The sequence below is a fragment of the Punica granatum genome, chromosome 8 (genome assembly GCF_007655135.1).
Source record: "Punica granatum isolate Tunisia-2019 chromosome 8, ASM765513v2, whole genome shotgun sequence".
NCBI classification, from domain to species: domain Eukaryota; kingdom Viridiplantae; phylum Streptophyta; class Magnoliopsida; order Myrtales; family Lythraceae; genus Punica; species Punica granatum.
The window spans coordinates 22,086,867-22,112,282 of record NC_045134.1 but is presented as its reverse complement, the minus strand read 5'-3'; the positions used below and the strand labels follow the sequence as shown (position 1 = coordinate 22,112,282).

The 25,416-nt window shown below is 34.9% G+C and overlaps 3 protein-coding genes and 1 long non-coding RNA gene across 4 annotated transcripts in view; 2 read left to right on the top strand and 2 right to left on the bottom strand.

Annotated features, from left to right (window-relative positions):
- LOC116215983 (putative disease resistance protein RGA4) overlaps positions 1 to 25,416 on the bottom strand; it is a 198,359-nt gene that overhangs the window by 135,517 nt on the left and 37,426 nt on the right. The window lies entirely within an intron of this gene.
- On the top strand, positions 470 to 4,060 carry LOC116215990 (WD repeat-containing protein GTS1). Its single transcript, XM_031551854.1, has 8 exons — positions 470 to 656; positions 760 to 967; positions 1,474 to 1,569; positions 1,854 to 1,928; positions 2,087 to 2,197; positions 2,697 to 2,788; positions 3,037 to 3,121; positions 3,442 to 4,060. Exons 1-8 carry the CDS (start codon positions 508 to 510, stop codon positions 3,814 to 3,816), a joined length of 1,191 nt encoding a protein of 396 aa, XP_031407714.1. The 5' UTR covers positions 470 to 507; the 3' UTR covers positions 3,817 to 4,060.
- Positions 4,211 to 7,705, bottom strand: LOC116215998 (probable U6 snRNA-associated Sm-like protein LSm4). Its single transcript, XM_031551864.1, has 8 exons — positions 7,526 to 7,705; positions 7,261 to 7,308; positions 7,018 to 7,059; positions 6,822 to 6,920; positions 6,649 to 6,726; positions 6,002 to 6,041; positions 5,512 to 5,682; positions 4,211 to 4,513 (listed from the first exon to the last, which is right to left on the bottom strand). The coding sequence occupies exons 2-8, from the start codon at positions 7,261 to 7,263 to the stop codon at positions 4,491 to 4,493; spliced, it is 456 nt and encodes a 151-aa protein (XP_031407724.1). The 5' UTR covers positions 7,264 to 7,308; positions 7,526 to 7,705; the 3' UTR covers positions 4,211 to 4,490.
- LOC116216002 lies at positions 19,674 to 22,204 on the top strand. The gene is made up of 3 exons (XR_004158607.1): positions 19,674 to 19,830; positions 21,021 to 21,087; positions 21,888 to 22,204. It is a non-coding gene; the product is annotated as an uncharacterized LOC116216002 (long non-coding RNA).

Below are 25,416 nucleotides of genomic sequence, written 5' to 3'. Positions count from 1 at the left end.
CTTTATTTGTGTTTCGGTCCTTTTACTGGTAGTTCTCCTATTACAGGACAAGGAATACATTTGTGGCTGCCATCAGTCGATGAACTCGACCACAACAAGAAACCGTCATGACTTCAACATGGAGTCATCTACCATCGAGCACAGGGTGTGCAAGTCTCGACCAATGCCACAAACTCTTGGTCAACGAACCTTCAGCGTTAATCTAGTGTAGAAAAATCTTGAATAGGACGATTAACCTGACGGGAATTTCAAATAAGCCTATCATTAGCCTAATAATATGTTTCTAAACTGCGAAAGTACTTGATTAGATCAAATGGCAGAAGAGGGGCTCATCGTAAAAAATTGAAGTATAGAGGCTTCAATAGAAAAGACCGAAAGTTCAGGACTACTTTTGCAATTATGAAGACGGGACTACCGTGCGCCGCACTGTATGTGATGTCTGCTCTAAAACCCTAAACCCCCCAAATCGTTAGGACCAGTTCGATCAATGCCATTGGAGATTGGGCTATGGAGCAGGAAGAAGCGGCCATGGACATGGACATGGAAGTGGAAGGAAGTCAACTCCCCAAACCCGAGAAATCGTCCAAGCGCTTCAGTCTCAGGAACTCAATTCAGACCAACTTCGGCAACGACTACGTCTTCGAAATTGCCCCCAAGTATGCAAATTTACTGTCGCATTCCTGCTACGGAAGCTCGTTTGTGGAGCTGACTTTGATCCTCCATGATCGAATTTTGGGGTTTGCTTCGTTGGTATGATAGGTTTGATTGGACTTTGATGGGGGTGTCGCTGTCGACCAATGCGGTGAAGCTGTACTCGCCGGAGACGGGGCAGTTCGGCGGAGAGTGTAGAGGCCACACCTCGACCATTAACCGGATCTCGTTCTCAGGCCCGTCGAGCCCGCACGTGCTGCACTCTTGCTCCTCTGATGGGACAGTTAGAGCTTGGGACACCCGAACTTTCAAGGAGGTCTGTTATGAATTTGTAATTTTTCTGCAATTTCCATGGCTATTGCCAACTTAGGCCCGGAATTTTCGTCCAACGAATTTGATTATCACGTATTTTCAGCATCTCTGTATAACTTGCAGAAAACGAAATAACATGAAACAAATCACGTACGTGATACTTTGAACTTGCAAAGGTCTTCAATGGTATATTTGATAGATGAAATGCGAATATCATAGTCGGGTGTGTTCTGATTTACTCAGAAGTAAAAGTTTTGAGGGGGCAAAATTGCTGTACTTTTTCTTCTTTTGGTTTGGGAACCTTGATAGTTTCATGCCATGTTAGTAGTTTAATTCAATGCCATTAAATATCTGGTTATTGGACCCTGATGTGGGCTCATGCTTTGATGAGGCATTGCGTTGCATGATTAGTGCTTCCAATATGACCCTGTCCCTTCTATTGTTGAAGCTCAAGAGAGGAAAATGTGGTGTTTGGATATTTGATTTATATAAGATTGTCAAATGTTGCAGGTGTCATGTATAAGTGCAGGTCCTTCGCAAGAGATCTTCAGCTTTTCTTTTGGTGGGTCAAATAGTGTTCTTCTTTCGGCTGGATGTAAATCTCAGGTTTGATTTCTTTAGTTGGGCCTTTTGTTTGGGCTAACAGTTTAGATGATGGATCTCAAGGTTTTACAGCTTGAAATTTACAGAAATTTCGCGGAAGCTGCACTGTTTAGGAAGGTTATCTGCAATTTATACTTGCTGTATGTCCTTGTAGTTCGCGAGGGTTACTGCTCATATTTCCTTTCCAAAATTTCCCTTAGGTTCTTTTAGTAATTCCAGTATTAGTGTAATTATTTGTGCACTGGGCAATTCGGAGATTACATATATGCAGTTTTGGCTGTACCCAGATTCTCTTTTGGGATTGGAGGAATAAGAAGCAAGTGGCATGCTTGGAAGAATCTCATATTGATGATGTCACTCAGGTGTGTTGTGATATATTTTGGATGAATTCATAAAAATGGGAAGAGTCATATCCAGTTGATTCTTTGCATTAGATAACTTGGTCTGTGCATAGTAGGTTATTGTTTCCTTTCAATTAGCTACTTTAAGCACGATTTGCTTTGGATCTCACCCTTGACAGGTTCACTTTGTCCCTGACCACCCAAATACACTAATTTCTGCTTCAGAAGATGGGTTGATGTGTGTTTTTGATACTGCTGGTGACATTGATGATGATGATCATATGGAATCGGTAAGTCCTGCCGGTATTGGGCATAAATTAATTCAAACTTAGTCTACTGAACCTTACTATTAAGGGTGTTTTTTGTATTTTAGATATGTTGAGGGTGACTTGTTAATCAGTGACTATCTGAGAGAAATGCAAGTTGTATAATGATCTTAGTACAACTGATGACAAAATATGGCCTCTATATATTAGGATGATAATAGGCTAACCTTTTTTGACCGGCTAAATTTTCCATTTTAAGATATGAATTTTGGTTTTTTTCACTCTGATATATGCAGTTCTGCAACTTCAATGTGAACTGTCCACATAACAAAACTGTGTGATATATTTTTCCTTTTCTATCATAACTGATGTCATTTCTGTTCAGAAGATTGACATAGGCTTTCATCTCTTATAAATTATTTTTTCTTCTTAACTTTTAGTTATGAAAAGTTACATGAAAAAGAAATGTTCAGAGATATTTCCGTGCAGTGTAATAATTTCTATGGCTTGAGAAATTATGTAGGTGATAAATGTGGGAACTTCAATTGCGAAGATTGCGATGTTTGGGCAAAATTATGAGAGGCTCTGGTGCTTGACTCATATTGAAACCCTAAGGTATCTTGTTCTTACTTGCAATAACTATAACCAATTTCTTTGTTATACTATCAATATTTGGTTCCTTGGTTAGATCATAAATCATAATCCGTCTTAAGCAAACTTAACAGATTCTTTTGTTATAATAAAGCAACAATTGTTTTAAATCTACTGACTGTTGGGTAGTGAGTCTGGTTGAGATTGTGTCTATCTTATTCTTGTTCTAACTGTAGTTTTAGTTGATAGATTAATCAAATTTAACATTCTAGTGTCTGGGACTGGAAGAGTGGACTAAATGTAGCTAATTTCGAAGATGCTCGATCATTGGCATCAAAAAGCTGGGCCATGGGTCAGGTTAGTCTATCTTCTTTAACAAGATATTTCACGAGGTTATAAATTTAAGTTCAAACAGTCGTTTTCTTCTTTAAGCAAGGAATATATCCAATATATGGATACTTGGGAGAAACCATGAATACAATGATCTCTGTGATTAAATGCTTCCAGTGCCCGGCATGAAAAAGGAAGACTTTTCTTCCTCTTTCTTTGTTCAGAAGCACCGGTTTTGTAGTTTGCACTTGATCACAACAATCTTTTCTGCAAACGTAGTCAAAGAATTGCTCTATTCTGCATTCTCTTCTCTGAACAAAAAACTGAATTTTTCATGTCCTGTGCAGGTTGATTATTTTGTAGATTGTCACCATGCTGAAGATGGCGAAGGTCTGTGGGTCATTGGTGCAACTAATGCCGGCACCTTAGGTTTCTTCCCGGTGAACTATTATGGGGAGCCTGGCATCGGACCCGCAGAAGCTGTTCTTCAAGGGGGACACACTGGCATTGTGAGAAGCGTGTTGCCTTTGTTGGGCTTGCCAGGGACGGCATCCGCCCGAAGGCGAGGTACATTTGGTTGGACTGGTGGGGAGGATGGTCGGTTGTGTTGTTGGTTCTCGCAGGATCTTTCTTCTGGTATCGACCGGTCTTGGACATCCAGTTCACTCGTTTCGAGATCGCCAAGAGCTCATCACAAGAAAAACAGGCATCAGCCTTACTAAAGCTCCCATTGAGGTTATAGTTTGTGCCTTATATATATTTAAGTTAAAAAAGATGTATGTTTTGATTCACTGGGTGCCGGAAGAAGGAAAAATCCGTCCTTTACCTCTTACTTTTTATTAATTTTTTTTTGGGGGGCCTCAGCGAACTGAGATGTTATATTTTCCCTCTAATTGTAATTTGTAATTATAAGAACTGATTGATAAAGCTAAATTTTGAGCAATTGATGAGCAAAGTAGAACTGTTTGTTTCCAATGTTATTTCAATCAAGGTCATCGATGTGGGCTCTCCCATTTTTTCAAATTCAATTCGAACACAACCATCAGTTTATGCATAAACTACATCAACCCTGTAAGAACCTGGGATGGGAGTCGCAACCCGCATTAGGACATCAGATTCAATCATAAATAGTTCATTGGAAGGTGGAATTGTAAAAAGAGGCAAAAAAATCCAAGTAACTCACTAAAAGTCCAATTCCTTCAAAAAAGAATCACGGTAAAGCTTCAACGGTGTATCACCGGAGTTGAGTACCAAAGACCACTTCCTACTAGATGAGATTGCATCACAAAGAGCAACATGGGGAAATTACAGAGAACACACTTAATGTAAAGAGCGTAATGCATATTGAAAGCAGCAAACGCCAGCCTGATTTGATTTGCAGCATGCATCGACCGTATTAACCTCTTCCCCGCCCTCCACCTGCACACCAAAACAGATTTACACAAATATATAGATGCTGTAACAACATTATAATAATGATACCAGCAGCTTTGACTTTGTAACTTCAGACTTTAGATTCTAAGACAGCCTATAATGCTAGATTTCACATGGCCGATGAAATGAAAGCTTTACATAGATCATCAGAGAAGGCATAGTGGTCTTCAAAGCTAGTAATTTGATTGTAACTGGATGTACCAAAACAATTTTGCATGTCTCCTCTTTTTGGGAGGGGGCATTACAAACCCATGCATCCATGCCAGTATGAGCATTAGCCAGTGTTGTAGATGGCGTCACTATCAAAAAAATTTTGTGCATCACCCCCATGTATGGGAAGTCGAAGTGATACAGCAATATAAGGAGTCGTTTCATATCTCATTTCCGGAAAATCTCATCAAGGTATCTTACCCATAGATCATCAGAGAAGGCATAGTGGTCTTCAGAGCTAATAATTTGATTGGAACTCGATGCACCAAAACAATTTTTCATGTCTCCTCTTTTTGGGAGGGGCATTACAAACCCATGCATCCAGGCCAGTATGTGCATTAGCCAGTGTTGTAGATGGCATCACTATCAAAAATATTTTGTGCATCACCCCCATGTATGGGAAGTCGAAGTGATACAGCAATGTAAGGAGTCCTTTCATATCTCATATTTGGAAAATCTCATCAAGGTATCTTACCCTCCTTAACCCTCCATAATCCCTATCACCATTTTTAAATCCCTGACCTGGTGGATTTGGGAGTATCAAAAATTAGAATTTTTTTTATTACCGAGGGGTGCCCCAGTAAATTTTACCCATTTCTAGTTACAACCAACCTTCAGCTGATGCTAAACAAATATGTCGTTGCCTCTGCAAACCTCTTATCACTATATAGGAGCAAGCTCAACACACACCTACAGCTCAACATTCATGCACGCATTGAGTGTGAGAGAGATTGTATTTGTTTTCTTTCACAAGGAAGTTCAGATTTCCATACCTCTGCTTCCAGCACCCTTACCACCAACGGCACCCTTGCCTCGACCTCCACCAGCACCTTTGGCACCTCCATCATCAAGTCCTCGGCCAATTCCTTTAGCTGGTCGTCCACCAGCACCATCCTCTCTGCCTCTTCCCCTTCCACGCCCTCCTACACCAGGTGGTTTTCTATCTGCATAAAGAAAGTGACTCAATTTCAGTTCTAGACAATTTGCATGGCAGGACAATGAATGCAACATCTGGTGACCAACAATAAAGAAAGATCATATAATCCACTTAATACATGACAACCTCAGCACAAGATCTTAATTAAATGAAAGAGGGGAATCAACTTGGTCAACATCCCATAAATGCAAGTTTCAAATTAAGTCCGAAATTATCCTTTATTCTTGAGAGCAGGCATCTTCCAAGTTTCCATGATTTCTAACAGTTAAAGAATACTAAGATAGCTTCCTAAAGAAAAATATGAAGTAGAATAAGGGTAAGCATACCAGCCCGACTCTTGGTTTCTTCCTGTACTTTATCAATGACCTGAAATACAAATCCACAAAGTTAAGTTATAAATTGTAGAAAGTCATGCAATGCAAATACATAATATCCCCAAGCTAACAAGCTTTGCGAAAATATGCTCCATGAAAAGGGAAAGTCTCAAAAAAAAAAAATTCATATTATAGGGCATAGGAGGGGCACATTAAGTGCTAATTATATCTCACGAAATAATCGTGATGCTCCACTGAGTCTATGCCGAAAATGAGGCTAGCAATTTCGAAACCAGACAGTGGAAAACACAAAATCCAAAGTAACAGTCTTAAAGCTATAAGCACAAGCAAATTGAACTTCAGTTAACCAAGGATTTTATATCCACCCAAGACTCCAGCCTACATCATAAGGATAAAGTACATCCTAGAAGCAAGTAATATTGAGTAAATGCATACAAAAATTACGATTCTTAGTTACTGGAAAAGTATATCGGTAGAAAGGATATTGACCGTAAGATTAGACATGAAGAACATAGTCTTGCGAATCTAACACGAGGTAAATAAGAACAAACTTGACAATTAAAATGAGGTTACTATATTATGAATTTCAAAAGCATTACTTATTCAGAAAAGAAAATAAAAAGAATTTCTCTGCTTACCTCATCAGGAACACGGAGATACTTAATTGTGTTTCCACGGATGTAACATTCAGGCATCCGCCAAAACCGATCTCCATCCTGCATAGCCATGCAGTCCAAATGTTAGACCAATCATATTCCTTTCCTTATGCCAACAAACTATGATTGAACACGGGAAGAGAGACGAGTATGACCTTAGAAGTACAGATGACTTCACGAAGGTGGATGTTCATCCAAGTGTCACAGTTCACCAGATGCCCATTGTATGTCTCTCCATTCTTCAGTTCCACCAACTATCAGTACACCAAAATATATATAGATTGTCATCTCCATCAATGTGTGTGATATTTGTATGTTGAGAGAGAGAGAGAGAGAGAGAGAGGAGTTTACCATGGGGTGCCCTTGGGCAGTCTTTAGTAAAGAAAGGGGAAGCTGCAATGAAGAGATTGTGGGGAACCGACATTAGCAACGTTTACACTCTTCCAAGCTACTATCTATCTAAAAACACAAAGCTTCCAACCAATCAGAAGATTCAGAACTTCACATGAACGAAGAAAACACTAACAGAAACTACATATTCTATTCTATCAGAAACCATAAACATTGGAAAGACGCAATTGTTAATTTACGTACCATGTCTTCAGGGAAAGGAGGGAATGCCCCCAGGAGAAGCAAAAACTCCTGCAAGAACAGAGTAGACGGTCAGAGGAGCTGAAACGACCTCGCCGGGGCTCGGGATTAGGACAGATCAAACGGATACAAGTCCTCACGGAGGAACCCTACTTTCCCTCCGAGCTGATCGCATGCCAAGCGATACTTGAACCGGACAGGAACCGCGTGAAACCAATCGGAACAAACCAAAAGATAAAAACCCTAAAAGGGCCGCGAAAGACCCAACCTTGCGTACGGCGGAGGGAGCTTGAGACCAGACGGAGGAGCTTCTTCAACGAGCTTGCAGAGGCCTGGGGTTTCCCTGTTGCCTGTGAATGAACGGAGCAGCAGAGAGAGAGGCTTCACTCTCAGCTCGTGAAATTGAACTTCAAATCTTTTTCTGCCGACCGACCCATCTATGGGTGTAAATGGGCGGGCGGGTTCGATCATTTCATTAGAAAACTCGGTATTCGACTTTTTTTTTTGGTGGTTTTTTCTAGCCTAAAAGAACCGCCAAAAAATTATTTTGGGTGAACAGAAATCAGTCGCTAATGGTCTCCATTTTTTCGGTCCCGAGTTTAAGATGACAAATTCTCAAATAACAAAATCGAATGATGCATTATAAAACTGTCGGTCCATAAACTAGTCCATCTACATAGATTAAACCGCTCTCAAGTCCAAAAAATCAAATATTAAGATGTTCAAGGGCTACAATATTAAAAATAGCCAAAAAAAAAAAAAAAAACAAGATGAGCGCGAGCCGTGAAGAGGGATTGGAACTTAGAAGGCGGAGATGAGGTGAGGTGATTGCGAGTTTCGTGAAGGAGGTGAAGCTACTTACAAGAATTTTAAAACCTTATATACTACATAAATGAAGATTGGATTTAATTTTCAAATTATATATAATAACTAATAATTAATATAATAAAAATAATATACTTATACATAAAATAAATGAATTTTAATGCCGTATATTCCATAATTTGACCATTCTCAAATCTATCATATGATTTAAAAATGACCCAAAAAGGCCCATGGTTTCCATCTTGTTCGTGATTTATTCCGATGTCAATTTGTCTATTAATTTTTAAATATGTTGCTGACGTGGAACGTAAGTGGGTCCATCCTTACCATTGTGGCTCTTTGCTCGGAATATATTTGAAAAATAAAATAAAATCATGTGGTAAATTTAAGAAAAAATTAAAACTATAAGATAGGTTTAAGGCTTACTTAAGTTTTATTGATGGACAAATTGATGTCGTAATAAATTTGGAATAAGATGTAAAACATAAGTATTTTTGGATAATTTTTAAAGTATATGATAGATTTGAGAAAATGGTAAAAACCATAAGATAGTCCCTAAAATAAACTACTTGGGTCCCCCATCATGCTTTTCGTTTGAGGACCGACTAGCCCATAACATATATTATGGTCCATGCTTTTACATTATTGAGCCTTCTTTTACATTTATTCATCCAAAAAAGTCTTCTTTTATATTTTTATTTCTTTCACAAAATAATACAAGGTTTAAGTTAGACATAAACATAGACTAGTTCTCATACCGGTGCGTTGCAGGGGCAATTTTACGCCCAAAATCTTCTTAGTGAATAAATTTTTAGGTTTTGGATATAAATTTCAAAATGACTTCTCAAAAGTATATATTTCGTATATAAGTTAAATAGTATTTTCACTTATTCACTAAAACTTAATAATTCTTCATAGGAGTGTGTAATTCATTGGTGCATTGAACAAAATTATTAAGTGCCGTGTGAAAGAAATAAATTATTTATTAAGAAAAGTTAGTTGTAAATGACAATTAATTAAAGCTTCTGATGAAATTTTAAAATTTCATCAACAATATAATCTTTCTAAATATACATTATGCATAATAAATTGTTTCTACTGAATTTAGTGGGCATCAATTATAATATAAACTATGCTAAAATGGGATAAGAAATGTAAAATCAAAACGTTTCTAACTTGAGTCAAAATTATGTTTTTACGATTACTTTTTAAAAGTCTATGGTTTTTACCTTTCGTACATAAACTGATTTATTAAATTATAGTGACAGTGAATCACAAAAATAATTTGTTTACAAATTTCAAAACGTGTGATTTTTGCAATCTTTATCCCTTTTTTCTTAATGAAAGGGGAATGATAAAAGTAAATTCTTATACAAAATTTATTTTTCTAATGCTAACAGAGAATCAAGTGACATTCAAGTATGAGTAATATTTTATGCACAAATGTGTTTTAGGTATCTTGCTCAAAGAATATTTAACGAAAACGTCTCTTAAGCAATGCCTGATTAATAAAATAGTAATATTTTTTAAATAATCTTAGTAATCTAATTGCATTTCTAATTTTTAAAAAAATATGAAAAATATTACTGAGATTTTTCTAAAAAAAATATTTGTTGCAATATAAAAAAGAAAGCAATGAATAATAGGACAAGATATATAGAAAAATAAGAAACGAACTTCTTTTTCCCCCTTTTCTTTTCTCCCGCAACACTGAAAGTCGATGTACAATCGGCCGATGTAAGTGCATCTATCGATCCATCATCTTGATCAAGGTAAATGTAGATCATCAGCACTCGAATATTGGAAATCCACCAAGATTAAATTCTTGTAATATAGCCCAAAGGATATCCTTTTTTTTTGTGAAATACTAACAAATTTGACCCGAGACATTAGTTATAAGAAGTGCAACAAAAAAACGGAGGACGAGATAATTTGCTTTCGCCGATGAATGGATGAAAGGTTTTAACAATTTGGTGCTTAATATAAAAAAACATGCATTATTAAGTCCTTTTGGTACATTAAAACAGGTCAATTGGTAAATAATGAAAAAAGTTTCAGAACCATTTAATTGGATAATTTAGTAGGCACTGAATATGTGTCATTTACTAATTTTCATGTGTTTTTATTGCAATGCAATAAAAATCTATTTACTATTACAAATGTATTAATTTTATTGAAGAGGTTCATATCATTTAACCATAATGTTATGTAATGTAGTATCTTACACATTATAAAGTCAATTTGGTGCCTTATATATAGACATGTAATATTAAATCTTTTTGGTTCACTAAAACAAGTCAATTGGTAAATAAAAGAAAAATATTTCACAACCATTTAATTGGCTAATTTAGCAGGCATTGAATAAGCGTCATTTACCAATTTTCATGTGTCTTCATTGTAATGAAATAAAATTCAATTTAATAGTACACATATATTAATTATATAGAAGAGTTTTAGATTATATGGCCGCTAACATTATGTAGTTTATTACCTTACTCATTAAAATGTCAATGTGTCAAAAGTTTAATTTTTAATTCATTTATAAATTTTAAAATTAGATATTATTTTTTGAATTTATTTATAAATTTTAAAAATCATATATTATATTTTAAATAAAGTAGCAATTTACTATTTTTTATACTTGCACATTAAAATGTCAATGTGTTAATAATTTAATTTGTAATTCATTTTCAAATTTTTGATATATTAATATATCCATGTGTCAAAAGAGTCATTTTCCACAACTATACATAATCTTTTTAAAGTATTAATAATTTATTATTTTTATAAAATAAAATTTAGTGATTTATTTATAATTTATTAATATGCAATGTATCAAGAGTTTAATGTGTAATTTATTAATATGCCAATGAGTCGAGAATATGAGAAGTCACGGATGCCATGCTACTAACACATTGCAGAGCCTGGTGGAGCGATATGTCAAACATATGAGAGCCTCGAATGTTACGTGTCAAGCATGGGAGAAGACTTGAATGTCACATGATGGAACCTAACAAAATGTTCCAGCCATTATATATTGTATATTGATCATTTGTTCCGACCTAATAGAGGGGGCCGTCGGGCCGAAGTCTGGGAAAACTACATGAAATCTATATACATGTAGAGTTTTTCTCCAAACATATAAGTCTTGATTCGATTCTAAATCATATATTTGTTAACATCTACAGATAAATATAATTTTCCATGAGATAACATAATAAGGAAAGAAATCTTAAATAATAAAAAATAAAATTGGAAGGGACATGTTATTCTGACGTGGTTATGTCATACTTATCTCTTGCCTCATGCTAGATATATAGCATAGTATTTTTCAGATTTCTCATTCTTTTCTCTTCATTGGGATCCTAGACACCATGGCATGATGTGATTATCAAATTTCTTTCTTCAACTATTATAGAAGAATTGCTGACGATTATTTGATACGAGACGCACATATTGATCTTTTTCTTGATCACAATACAAACTCAAGGTGAGTATCTACTTAATATTACAGATTAGTTCCATGCTTTCTACATAGATATTTGTTCATTTTATTTGTTGTAGTCCGAGGCCATATAGCCAAGGAAAACTATCGAAAATGCTAAAAAAATTTATAGAGTATTCTTTTGAGATGTGTTAAAGATCGACAATTGTTTTCTATATGTAAAACAAGTTCTACAAAATTTGCTTTGATGTTATAAGATTAAAATCACCATAAGATATAAACCTATCATAATATAAAATAAAAAAAATAAAATTAAAATTTTGGAAAAAGTATGTCATAAAATTTTATATTTAAAAAGAGTAATTGAGAGACGTTATTGCATATTTAATTTTTTTTTACCACACTTGCATATTTATTGAATTAGTCAAAATTAAGCCTAATTTTGTTAATAGATTATTGTGTAAAACTTGGAATTAATCAATTAAAATATTCTTTCGTGTTAATTAGCAAATAGTTTTTCAAAAATTAGAATAAGTTGTTATAAGAAATGTTATGTAAATGCGCTAGTAAGAACAAACATATAGAATGCACATGATATAAACACCACAAAAAATAATGATTATATATAAAATTTTCAAAATAATGATGGCCTTATAATAGAAAATTTTATAACATATCACTACGAACTAAATCTCATAAATAAAATTAGAAAATAAAACTTAAAAACAATGATGTCAAAACACTTATTTAAAAATGAGGACAAAACAAATTTTATTATAATTACCAGACTTAATTAATGTGACAATTTTATACTAGTAATTAACTTCATTTTATTATTATAACAACTCATTTTGACCGCATTATTATAATAATTAACATGCTTTAATTTTTTAACGAAAAAATTTAAGATTACCAATTGAAATTATTAAGAAAATGCAAAATGTAATGGTTATAATGAGAACTTGCACAGAGATACATAAAAAGGAAACCCGCACAACGCGCCGAGTCTAAAAAAAGATTAGTAGTTTATAACAATCATATAACGACAATACCTGACTATGAACATCAATTGAACATTTAATATTATCATAATCATAAGACGAATAAGATCTCGCAATAATATTTTGTTCAAGACTATTAGGATTTTAATCCCGAACATCATCCCCAGAATGACCATGACCAACTTTTGCCCCACTGCTCAGATAATTCAAAATCTTAGGATCGACCATTGGATCGGCAAGGCCCAAACACACTAGATCGACGGGGTGGTTCAAGTGGTTGCATAGTTGCCGATAAAATGCCTCCATAAACGATTCCATTTCCTTGAGTTCGTTCAGCGAGACCTACTTAAGGAGCTTCTCCCACCATCCTAGCTGCCGGTTCAAGGAAGTTCCTTCGCTCGTGGCGGGGGTTATCCTCGACAGAGCCTTTTCTCTCCCTTTCCATCATCCAGCGGAGTAAGAAATTGATTAAAGGAGCCATCATATATATCCATCCTTATCCATTCATTGGCGTCAAATTGGGGTTGGAACCTATCTTTTCTAGGTGGAGGGATGTTCCTCCGAAGGAACCTGTTTATGATGGCATGAATTGAGGGGTGCCCGTATGGAAAAGGCTTTCCCATCGGGGTAAAGATAATAACCCTAACCTCAGCTTCACACATACTAACGAGCTCGCTCGCTTGCCTATAAACGCCTTATCGCCACTTTGAAAATATAGTCAAGTGATCATTATTATCCGAGTCCACTAACACTTTGGTCCTCTAATTTTTCAATTGCTAGCACTTGACTGCTAGAATTTTCAAAATCGAAAATTTAGTCCCTGAATTTTCAAAAACCATAACAAAATGATCATTTTAGGGACCAAACTGTTGGCCAAAAAAATGCTAAAATGACCATTTTGTTATGATTTTTGAAAATTCAGAGACTAAATTCTCGATTTTGAAAATTCAAGCAGTCAAGTGCTAGCAATTGAAAAATTAGAGGACCAAAGTGTTAGTGACCTCTTATTATCCTTGATTTGTTTCATCTCAATTTTCTGCTTTCTTCGATAATTGGTTTATATATGTAGACCAGGTTCTTTAAAATTTGCTTCAATGTTCATATTAAAAATATGCATTACCATTATTTCCTTAATATTTTTTTGTTACTTTAATTTTCATTTCTTTGCTATTGAAAAAAAAAAAGATTAAGACGACCATCAATTTTACTTTGTTTAAAAAATTTATAGTAATCCATCGAAAAAATTATACTAAAAATAATAATCAAGCAAGCATGAGTAGATTATTAGGAAGCCTTTGGTACTTATTACTATTTACAACTTTAGTGTTTATAAAATTTCGGTTCATAATTAGTTTTGTCAAACGAAATGTGCTTCTCACTACAACAAAGTATATATTCATTCTTTGGTAAATAAGGATAATTCACACATACATGTTGATAACAATTTGTCTTAAACGAAATTAAGAACTCACATTCCCTTGGTGTTCGATTATAACAATTTTACCATTTCTTCTATTCTGTTGCATCCTTTGCCAATTACATCAGTACAGTTTCCAACTACATTTACACTTCCATTCATTCTTACATCATCAGTTATCATCTCAACTGAGTTAATATATCAATATCTACGAGCATGAAATTCTCTTTCTCTCTCTCTTCCTCTGTCCCTCTCTTTTCATGGAGATATACGACGTTGAAGTCAAGAAATGACATATATTTCTCTTCTAGACATTTCGAATTCCATATATTTGTATATACGGTATGAAATTTCACATTCAGCGTTTTATTCAGTAGTTATTCGTATAGTTACTAAAACTTGCTTATGATATTGCATTTCACATCTCTTATTTTTTGGTCTATTCATCAAATTGTTGCCATTATGCTTTGGATGGAAATATATATCCAAATCTTTCGGGTGAAAATATATATATATATATAGTAAAACTGTGAGAGCCTGTTCCTAACATGCCATATGTGCTCATATTATACTTACTATGAATATCTCTCATTATGAAAATTGAAAAACAAAAAGTTAAAACGGAAATAAGGAAATCTAAAAGATATCTCTAATTACATATATAAAAGGATGTACGTCATTTTATTTAAGAAATTATGCACTTATACTCTCACATAATGCTCATTCTGACTTGAGTGTGAAGAATAAAATCGGGACACCACTCCCAATGTCCCCTTGTGAAGGCGTTCGAGGTTTGTGATCAAGAAAATTTACACGGGGATTGCTCGTGCTCAAATTCACTGCAAACCCTACAGTGACAATCAAGGTTCTTGTCGGCTTCAATAGTTGTCCTCAATCTCGACTAGAGCAATGGTGTCCACCGTTGATCTCCCACTATTCGTGTCTTCCTCTCCCTTCTCTACGCGTTACAGAGAGTGTGGAAAAGACCGGGTAATGGGGTCCAATGCAGGTCACCACCAAATCCAATGGACCTGCACCATTGAACATGTAAGCATCCTCAATTGGAGGATTGGTGGCCGGAGTTGGGCCCCCATTGAATGGGTTCCTCCCTTCTCTCAATGAATTAAAAGAGCAGGGAAGGCTCAAGCAAGGGGGTCAATACTGGCCGCCATCGCCACTATTCTAAGGTTTGTCGGTAACATCAGGAGTTACTTTCAACCTTGACTAAAACATTGGTGGAACTCACTGCACCACACTCTTTGGCATCCCTTTTTTTTAGTTGTACTTTTAAAGTTTTTTGACGCATTAATAGTAGGGAAGACTCGAGCATTGGGGGTTGAAGTCTCTCTCCACTCAATGTTGTCGCGGATTGAGAAATTATTTGCTCAAAAATTAAATGAGTTTATTGGAGAATTACTGACATTTCTTTAAAAAATTGAAGTTTTGATATCCTAATAAGATTTTGTATCCTAAAACCGAAATAACACAATCTAAGATTAATGCCTTAGAAAAGAAAAATAATTGAAATTACACTATTTAAAGGGGAAAAATAAATTTTAAAGCAAAAAACCCATGTGCCGTTTTTCCAAATATAGAAAGACTCACAATCTTAAATAATTAATTTAAGAAAATAAATAACTGAAAAAGATAATCATCTAAGGTACATAGTAGAGGAAAATTATTACAATAATTATCACGGCTACAATTTTTCATTTAATGTTGCAGTGACAACTAAATAACTAATCTAAGATAATTATTTTATTCACCCAAAAAAAGATAACTCTTTTAGGAAATTAAAAAGAAATAATTATCATGACAATTAAATTTGAAAAAATAAATTTATTCCTATTTAAAAACTTATTAATTTCGACTCAGTGATATTATGACATAAATTATAAAATATAAAATTATAAGAGGTCAATATATTACATTTATTGACATATTTATTGGATAGTGTATTGAAAATTTATATATATATATATATATATACCAGCCTTTATATTCTAATCGTATCCCTACTTTGCTATCATAAGAAAATTTTCAAAGAAAAGTATAATATCCATAAAAAATATTATGAATACAAATTAAGAGAATTTAATATATAGTATATATTATAGGAAAGGAGTTTTAGGAGGAAAAGTCTTAAAATACTTTTTGGTTTACAATTTTAAAGTGAATATATGTTTATATGACACTAATATAAAATATAAAAATTTTCTCCAAAAATATAGAAAATAATTAATATCGATATTTAAATAAAATAATATCTTGAACTCAAAAGATTTGATGAACTATCAACTATCAAGAAAAAACTGATAGATTATGTTCTATGATGTGAATCTTATGATGAAAACTGAGAAAACTAAGAATCCTATAAACATAGTGATCTTGTCATCATATTGATGATTTCATTGCTCCTTGTGTTTATATAGTATCCTACGATTTTGTAATCTCATTCTAATTGTTCATGTATTAATTTTAGATCCTAATTCCTTTTACATATTATAAACGATTGTCACATCTCAAAATCTACTATATTATAACTTATAAATAATAAATCAATAAATTCTCTTACAAAATTGAAAAATAATGAGAGAAGAAGATAGAGAAAATATTTACAGCTATAGATAATCGAATGGAAAAAATAACCCCTTAAAATTTGCTATGCTATAAATTAATAAATAAATAAATAAAGAAAATTCTTATAAAAATTGAAAAATAAAGAAGAGAGAAGATGAAGGATATGCTTACAATTATAGATTATTGAATGAAAGAGTTCATTGACTCGGAAAGATATAAGTATGATATATTATTACAGGAAGAAAATAGAAAATTAGTATATTCTTGAGTGAGAGAAATTTCACTTTTATCCATAGCCATATATACTATATTAATAAAAAGAATGACGAAATATTTCAAGTTACCTGGAAAAAATTCGATTTTCTTAGTATTTATAATATACAAGAGTCATACCCATGCTGCGGTATCATATAAACTTTCTATATGATTTTTATTTTAAAAATGTAATATTCTTGTTTAGTAGTAAGGGATTGAATATTGTTAACTGAAAATTTTTCAATTGATCAAATGAATTAAAAGATTAAAAGAATGTATTTGTTTGTGAGGGAAGAAAGAGAGAGAACGTGAGAGAAGAGAGAGAGGAAGTGAGAGAAAATTAAGGGAAAACAGAATAGGTAGTTGACAAAAATTTAAAATTACTAGAGAAATGGGGTATAGTGTAATAGCTAACACCCTCACCTGATAACCTAGAGATTCTGGGTTCGATTCTCATTAGTGAGACCATGGTTTTCAGAATCATGATTCGAATCGTAGAATCGTACGATTCTACGATTCTACGGAGTCATCCGATTCCGATTCGGGTAGGTGAGTCGGAAAATGCATAATCGGAACTGAATCGGGCTTTGAATCGCGGAATCGCGGAATCGGACCGATTCTGCGATTCCGGATCCAGCCCAGACTGGGGCAAAGCCCAAGCCTCATTCGGGCCGTCTGTGGGAGTCGGGCCGAAGCCAAGCCCATTTCCCCTGAGCCCAGCAGTTTCTTCCCCCCCCCCCCCCCCTTCCTTTCCCCGTTCTTCTCTGGATCTTCTTCCTCCCCGAGTCGCGAAATTGAGTGCCCTAACCCTAACACATCTCCGGTTCCAAGTTTCTCTCCGGCGATCGGCGATCCTCTGTGAAGATTCAGGCTTATGAGTATCTAGGATCTTTTGAATTTACTTGTCATTGCAAATGAATTTACCGTTGTTATATCAGTTCACTCCTCGGGAGCATTTCCGTCAAGGTTTCCGTCAATATATTACAACAAGCTCACCATAAATTGTTCTCTGAGCCGTGAAGAGCTTGCTGTTATCCTACTCCAGTGGTGCGGAATTTGATAGATTCCATCCAAAACATTCACGGACCAAAATTTAAGACAACTAAAATACGGGAGACCAGTCGAAACCAGACATAAACTTAAGGGGGCCAATTGCAATAAACCAATGCTCGTGTCTCTTTGCTTATACAAGCAGCACCGACTGCCTCGGCACCGACTTCTTTCTCATAGGTTCTCTACCTCTTCTCTCTCTCTACCCACTCTGCAACGACCGAACTTGCGAGCTATGTCGATGTGGTTGGCCGTGTCTTGCCAAGTTGCAGCTTTAGCTCGGCTCTCTACTCTCAAACCGGCTTCGTCCGGGTCTCAAGCAGCTGCTCTGTTGTTCCTCGCCGCGGCCTTGCTGGCGGCGGCGGTATCTCTTCCTTTCCTTTCCTCTCTAATATATAACGACTTATGGAAAAGATAGTTCCAGCAAGCCTGGTGAATTAAATCCTTTCTCTTTTCTTTTTCCCGAATATTTGAATATGTATTGCACCACCTTGAGCTGAGTCAGTAACTGGGGTTCCATTTGCAAACCATCATGGACCGCCTTGAGATGAAGATTTGAATGAGATTTGATCTATCTGTTCATTTTATGTTATTAGTTATGACTTATGTTATTAACTTTTTATTTCGGGAGTTTGATTTGGAATTTTGGACTTATGAATTTCGATAATTTGTAATGATATTTTGTGTTTTTATCATTTTATGATTATTGTTGATTTGTTGGTTTGTGATTTTTATTTGAATGAACAAGGATTGATTTTTTTTTACTCAGAAAGTATGCTACATATATATATATGCTATTTTTTAAATTTTATTTTATTTTTTTTAATTACATGTAGAATCTTATGATTCACGATTCGAATCACGATTCACGATTCTACGACCCTCGACCGATTCTACTTAGAATCGCGATTCTGAAAACCTTGCTACTAACGAATACACACAACTCTTCAATTTTTTTTAATATCCAATATCACATAAACATCAATTATTCATTCATTTAGCGTTCCATAGCAAATCACGACACAATCACTTGACAGATCAAGCTCAACAATCATCACATCCATCTAAATCAATCCGAGCAAACAATGCACAACATTAGTCAAACAATATAGTCACAGGGTCGCATTTCCTTGTCACAGCAAGTTAGAACAGTATTGTAACTTCGCACATCTTATTCAGGCCCCTTTTTCTATTCCGTCAGGTCCAACAGCCCTTCAGGCCCCATTTTCTATTCCGTCGGATCCAACGGTTGTTCGAGCCCCATTTTCTATTCCGCCGAATCCAGAGGCCAAACCATTTTCTATTTTGTCGGGTCCAGCGGCCGTTCGAGCCCCATTTTCTATTCCGCCAAGTCTAGCGGCCATTTGGGACCTATTTTTTATTCCGCCGGGTCCGAGGTCCCATGGCTATAATCAAGCAATATCAGTATACACAAGCACAATCCAAATCACATTACAATGGTATCACACTATTATCACATATGTCATACACAATCAACATACACAATCACATTGTATATATCACGTCAAAATGAAACATGAAAAGATAATATCTCTCAAATCTTTTCACACAACCTAGCAAGACCATTTCCTTATCTCTAACTATCACAATATTATTCTTAAATAATTTATATAACTATATGTGAGACACGGGTTTATTTTCTAAGACATGCATATATATATATATATATATAGATATATATACATATGCATATTATATACTAAATTTTGTGGCTGGAGAATTTTTTTTAAAAAAAAAAACAAAAAAAAAAAGAAAAGAGAAAAGGGGTGGAAAAGGCCCCACGTGGCCTTTAGTCCTTCCCCAACAATTCCACCGCCATTCTTTTTTCCATTTCAATTATTCTTTCTTCCATCTTTCCTTTGCCCTGTTTTTGGTCGAGAGAAATCGGGAGGAACAGAGAAGAACAGAGAGAGAGGGGGGGAGAACACTAAGGTGATCGAAGTTTAAGAGGAAAAGGGTTAAGGTTGGAGTTCTTGATTGTAAGTTGGTATTTCCTATCCTAGATACTCAAGTTTATTTAGTTTAGACATGGGTTGAACTATGTTTCTCTTTAATCGGTGAAATCATGTGGAACTGATTTTGGTCACATCAGTTTCTTCCATTCCATATATTCTTTCAATATGCTTCTAGCATGTATACTGAATTAAGTGTTAGATCACTATATATATGTATATATATATATATATATATATATATAACAGTCTAAGTTGCTATTAGCAACAATGAATTCTGAGGTAGAGCACATCGTGAATGTGAAATGATATGACCACTATCGTGATGAGTTTCGTCTATCAGTCCCAAAATCTATTCAGAACAGCTATACCCGTTATTAGGAGGTTATTGTGTGCGCTGATGGCGTAATATTTAAAACACCAAATTAGGAGTTGGTTTAGAGTTTTTAGCTTTTGGACCAATGGTCATCAGTTTTGAGATGTTTCACTTTCGACATGTGGTCTTTCACTTCCGTAAATATTGAACTAATTCAATGATAAAACAAAGAAAGAAAATACATACTTAGTAAGCAAAAAAAAAAAAAAGTGTAACGGATATGAGCTTCAAATAAAATACTTGTTCTAGGATTTGGCGCCGTAACTTGTCAAGCTATGGCACATGAAATGTGGTTTCTCCTGTATACTCGCAATGCTGCTTATTTGTGTTTGTTGAGATAGAAATTGGAATTTTGAAACCGTCTCCATCTAACTTAAGTGCTATTCTAGTTATCTTCCATGGTGTTGAGTTTAGACATGGATTGAACTATGCTTCTCTTTAATTGGTTTAGGAGTCTATTTACTGCCAATTTTTATTTCTCGGTGGTTTAGTCATTCTTTGATATTGAGTTTTATGTTTTCTATGGCTGGCTAAATTTTTAGAGAAGAGGTTGGTGGGGTTGGAGATAAGTAGAAATTGAGGTGTTCGTTCATGAGGCAGAAGGCTAATCTTTTGATTGAATTGAGTATGTTTTCAATGCATATATGTGTTGTTGGTTGAGTTTGACTTGCTGTGATTGAGAATTGTGTGTGTATGAAATTGACTTGGGAAATTATTATGCACTATGCACTATGGTGATATTATGTGGAGCTTGTGATTGATGGGAACAAGAGGGTTGAATTGATGAATATTTATTCTTTTATTTGGTATATTATCTAACCTTTATGCTTGAACATAATAGGGGCCGTGGAGACCGAGACTATACAACCGGAAGGCTCAACTCGTTGAGTTATTTTTGGGGGGTCGTTGTGAGTATTTTTATTCCACTATAGAATGAAACTAAATCTTAAATTAATTTATATAAATGCTTGCTTGATTGAAATAAGTTGAATGAGGATAGTATGAGGATTTAAATGAGTTATTGTAAATGAATTCGGTTGATTGCGATGTGGTGAAATTATTATTTGTAGCCATGGGACCGCTGATCCGGCGGTATATAAGTAGGATGCCTAGACCGCTGATCCGGTGGGATACAAAAAGGGACACCTAGACCGCTGATCCGGCGGGATACAAAAAGAGACGCCTAGACCGTTGATCCGACGGGATATAAAATGGACGCCTAGACTGCTGATCCGGTGGGATATAAAAATGGACGCCTAGACCGCTGATCCGGCGGGATACAAAAAGGGACGCCTAGACCGTTGATCTGACGTGATATAAAATGGACGCCTAGACTCCTACTGCCGGAGGATAACAGGTAGCCCCCGCTTATGAGAAATCAAATGAGAAGTTTGTGGATATGAGTGCGGGGTCACGGTACCATCGAAAACTCTATCGCGAGGATTGCGACCCTATGGCTACTATTATTTGTTGCTTTTGAATGATTGTTTGAATTATGTGATATTGAATTGGCTAATAAAAGAAAATAGTCAAGATTGGAAAGGAGTTATATATATATATATGTATGTATATATCATTAGAAAGTTTGAAGTAAATGGTATGACTGTAATTGAGGTTGTGAATGCTTAAACATATTTGATACTTCATTTTATGGTGGAATTTAATACTCACTGAGATGCAGCTCACCCCCTGCATATATTTTTTCCAGATGAGCTAGGAGCCAGACTAACCGCACATGATATCTTTTTGGACAACGGGGATCAGTGCGGAGGATCTTTTTGCAGTAGGGCCCACTCCTAGTATAAGTAGTAAGTTCTTGTAAAATGTTATGATTAAGTTACGACCTGAAACTTATGTTTAGTTGGGTTAGTGATAGGGTTGTGGAAAGTACTCTCTTGAGAGTTATATATATATATATATATATATCAGAACCTGCTGAATTGTTATATGCTTTTGGTATAGCTTGCTGAATTGGTTAACTGTTTGGGAGGTGGAAAACATGTTATGAATAAATTGTTTATGTGATAATGGATATCGATAAAACATAGGGGAAATTCTGCTGAAATTTCGGGTCGTGACACTATAATACATCTTTTTACAAGGGAATAAAGTACTCACTGAATACCCAATGTATGGTCCACTAAATCAAGCCTTCAAGATGCTTGCTTTCGGTCTCGTCAACTCCTATAAATCATAAATATAACAAGAAAACAATTTATAAAGCATATTCATGCTGTTTACATATTCCTTATAACAAAACATGTGGCATTTGGCCCCAAAAGAAGGAATTGATTCGTACTTACTTGCCCTTGAGAATATCGAGAATTAACGAACTTCAATATTTTATCATAAGTAATGAATAAGTTATTCCAATAAAAGATGACTTAGGCCAGTAACTAACTGTCCTTTAACAAATAACCAACCCTATTCTATAATCTATTGTATTAAAATTTACAAATTTACCCAAGCTGAAATATTAACCAAGACTTGGAAATCCAACAAAATCAACAATATTATTTGAAAAGAAGACGTGGAAATATAACTTGAAGGTACTGACTCTAAATTAAGTTATACGACCAATGGATGAACTTATATTTATCTGAAAGAGGAAACAAAAATGAAAACAATCAAAGAACGAAAGATATCAAATCAATAGCTAGCTTTTGGTCTTTCTCAAATCATCAATTATATGGCTTTCTACCCAAAATTTGTCAAAGCAAATGAATGTGAATAATGTACAAATCAGTTGATATATCGACAATAAACTCCATAGGAGCATTTCCACGAAAAGAAGTATCTTGACTAAACTATTAATTCTAACTCCAGCCAATTAACCAACTCATTTCCCAATTTAGTACTTCAAGTAGTTCATTATCCTCGAATTCCCAACAACGATTACCCAGTAAGACATTCTCAAGAAAATTTGTTCTTACACCGAGCAGCAAAGTTCAAGACCCAAATGGATATTTTGGCCAACCATTGTCGGAATGAAGCATGTGGATAATAATGTCATTTCTTCTAAGCTGTATCCAGAAAACTCATGGCATTCTACAAAGGCAAACCAAGAAACCTAGTATGGAACCTTGACCAAGAGCACTCGACTATCAATAAACTAATTCATGCATATGTCAATCACAACCAACCACACAAACTCAATCTTCCATTGACCCTATAAAGCTGAAACATTCACCCTAAATTGATTTCTTCTAGTAACTTGTCATGACTAAGCTCAATATGTTTATCTCTAATATCAAGAATAATATTTAAGTATAAATATCCAAATCATCAATCAATCTTGCTAGTTTTCCCCAATCTATCAGAACATACTTCATTCAGTTGTAAGAAAACCAATTCCGATCTGAGCAAGCCGGCAAATTATCAAATTTCATGGTACCCATTTGCATAAAACCTATTTCTATCATCCGACTCTAACCTCAGCTGAATGGACTTAAAACGAGCCATCCTCCACACTAACACTTAGTAGATACGAATCTCTAAGCCATGGAAGGATCAATTTACAAGTCGAAAACTGAAATTTGCTCTCTGTTATGAACTTCCTCTCCTCGGACTCGAGCTCCCCTGTTTCAGTTTTCTCTTTGCTGTTCAGTTTGTAAAGAAAGAAGAACAGAGCTGAAGCTACTCCCCAAAGCTTAGTCTTCTTCTTCGATCTCATTCTTCTCCAGCCTGAAAACAGAGCAAAGGAAAGGAAGAAACAAATGAAAAAAAAAAACAAAGAAGAAAAGAAAGAAAGAAAAGAGATGGAATAGATGGCGGTGGAAATGGGGTAAACGTGGAGCCCATGCAATTATATGTGTGTGTGCACATGTTTAAAAAAATGCCGATTCTTACAATCTCCTCCGCTAATAAAAAAATTCATCCTCGAAATTTATTTGGGGAACCATAAAGGATTATTAAAGTTCATAGCATCTTATGAAAGTCAGCAGCTGAAGCACATTTCCCATATATTACCAAATGATCTCAGACCCAAATCTCTGAACTAGAATAAAAGCAGAAGAGACTAGTTTAACCTAAGAGTGTAAATGATACGAGACTATTCACAAACAGTTCGGGTTTCGCTCAATGAAAGCTCAAGTTCGGCTCCCTCTTATCAAGCTCGACTTTGCCCATTTAGTGGCATCTAGCAGAACTACTCCATGTGATAAGGATTTCTATAAAATTATAGCAGTTTCGACGAACATATGAAAGTCGGAGCCTACACAATGAACCATTTGCTTGAGCCTACAAAAACAACCAGGATATCCATGCTTGACTCTTGCAAACATCAACATAAATATAATATACACATATATATATATATATATATATTTGATGCATTAGGTTACTGAGAAGAACCAATCTCCATTATAACTACGCGTAAATAAACAATATAGATTTTGCAGGTATTCTTCAAATAAAGGCCACAAAAATGAGAGAAAAAGTGTAGTAGTAGAAAAGATCTGCTACTATCAGATAATTCCAAGCATACGGACAAAAATACTTTTTAGCTAAGGACCAAACATGTGACAAAATACTCTTACAACCAACAACAATTTACACTCGTGTATAATCAGATCAAGAACCTAAGCTCATTTTCGCTTAGAATTTCAAGTGAAGAAACCCATCATGGACCAACTGTAGCTAGAGAACATGGCTTCAATAGTACACCGATCAGGTAACTCGCTCAATTTTTAAATGAAGGAGTTTAAAACAAGAAGTCGCATTTAAGCAATTGGAGGATGAGATTCAAGACAGAGAAGATACAAAAGTTAAAGAATATGGACCAACTATGGTCAGTTTACCAAATATGAACTAAAGAAACCTAACTTTATATTCAATCAAATCTTGGCAAACCATCATGTAATAAAAGTTAGCTTACACATCCAATTCCATTCAAATTCATGAGATTCACTAACAATATAAGTTCAGTACAAAAAGAGTAACCGACTGATTTATCAAAATTAAACAAAATAAAATCAAGAACAAGAACTCCCAAATAATTAGGATTCCAATTTGGAAAAGTCAAGAGAACCAAAATAAATAGGAATCATATATAGCACAACCTTCAACACAGCATATTGGATCGGTATACAGAAATCAAAACTTTAATCAATGTCAACCCAAAAGAATGAAATATTAAATATTACAACTTCAGCGGAATACATACAGAAAGGATACCAGAAAGAACTTATCTCAATCTCGGTCAAGGGCGATCAAAATATCCCACCACATCACGGAAA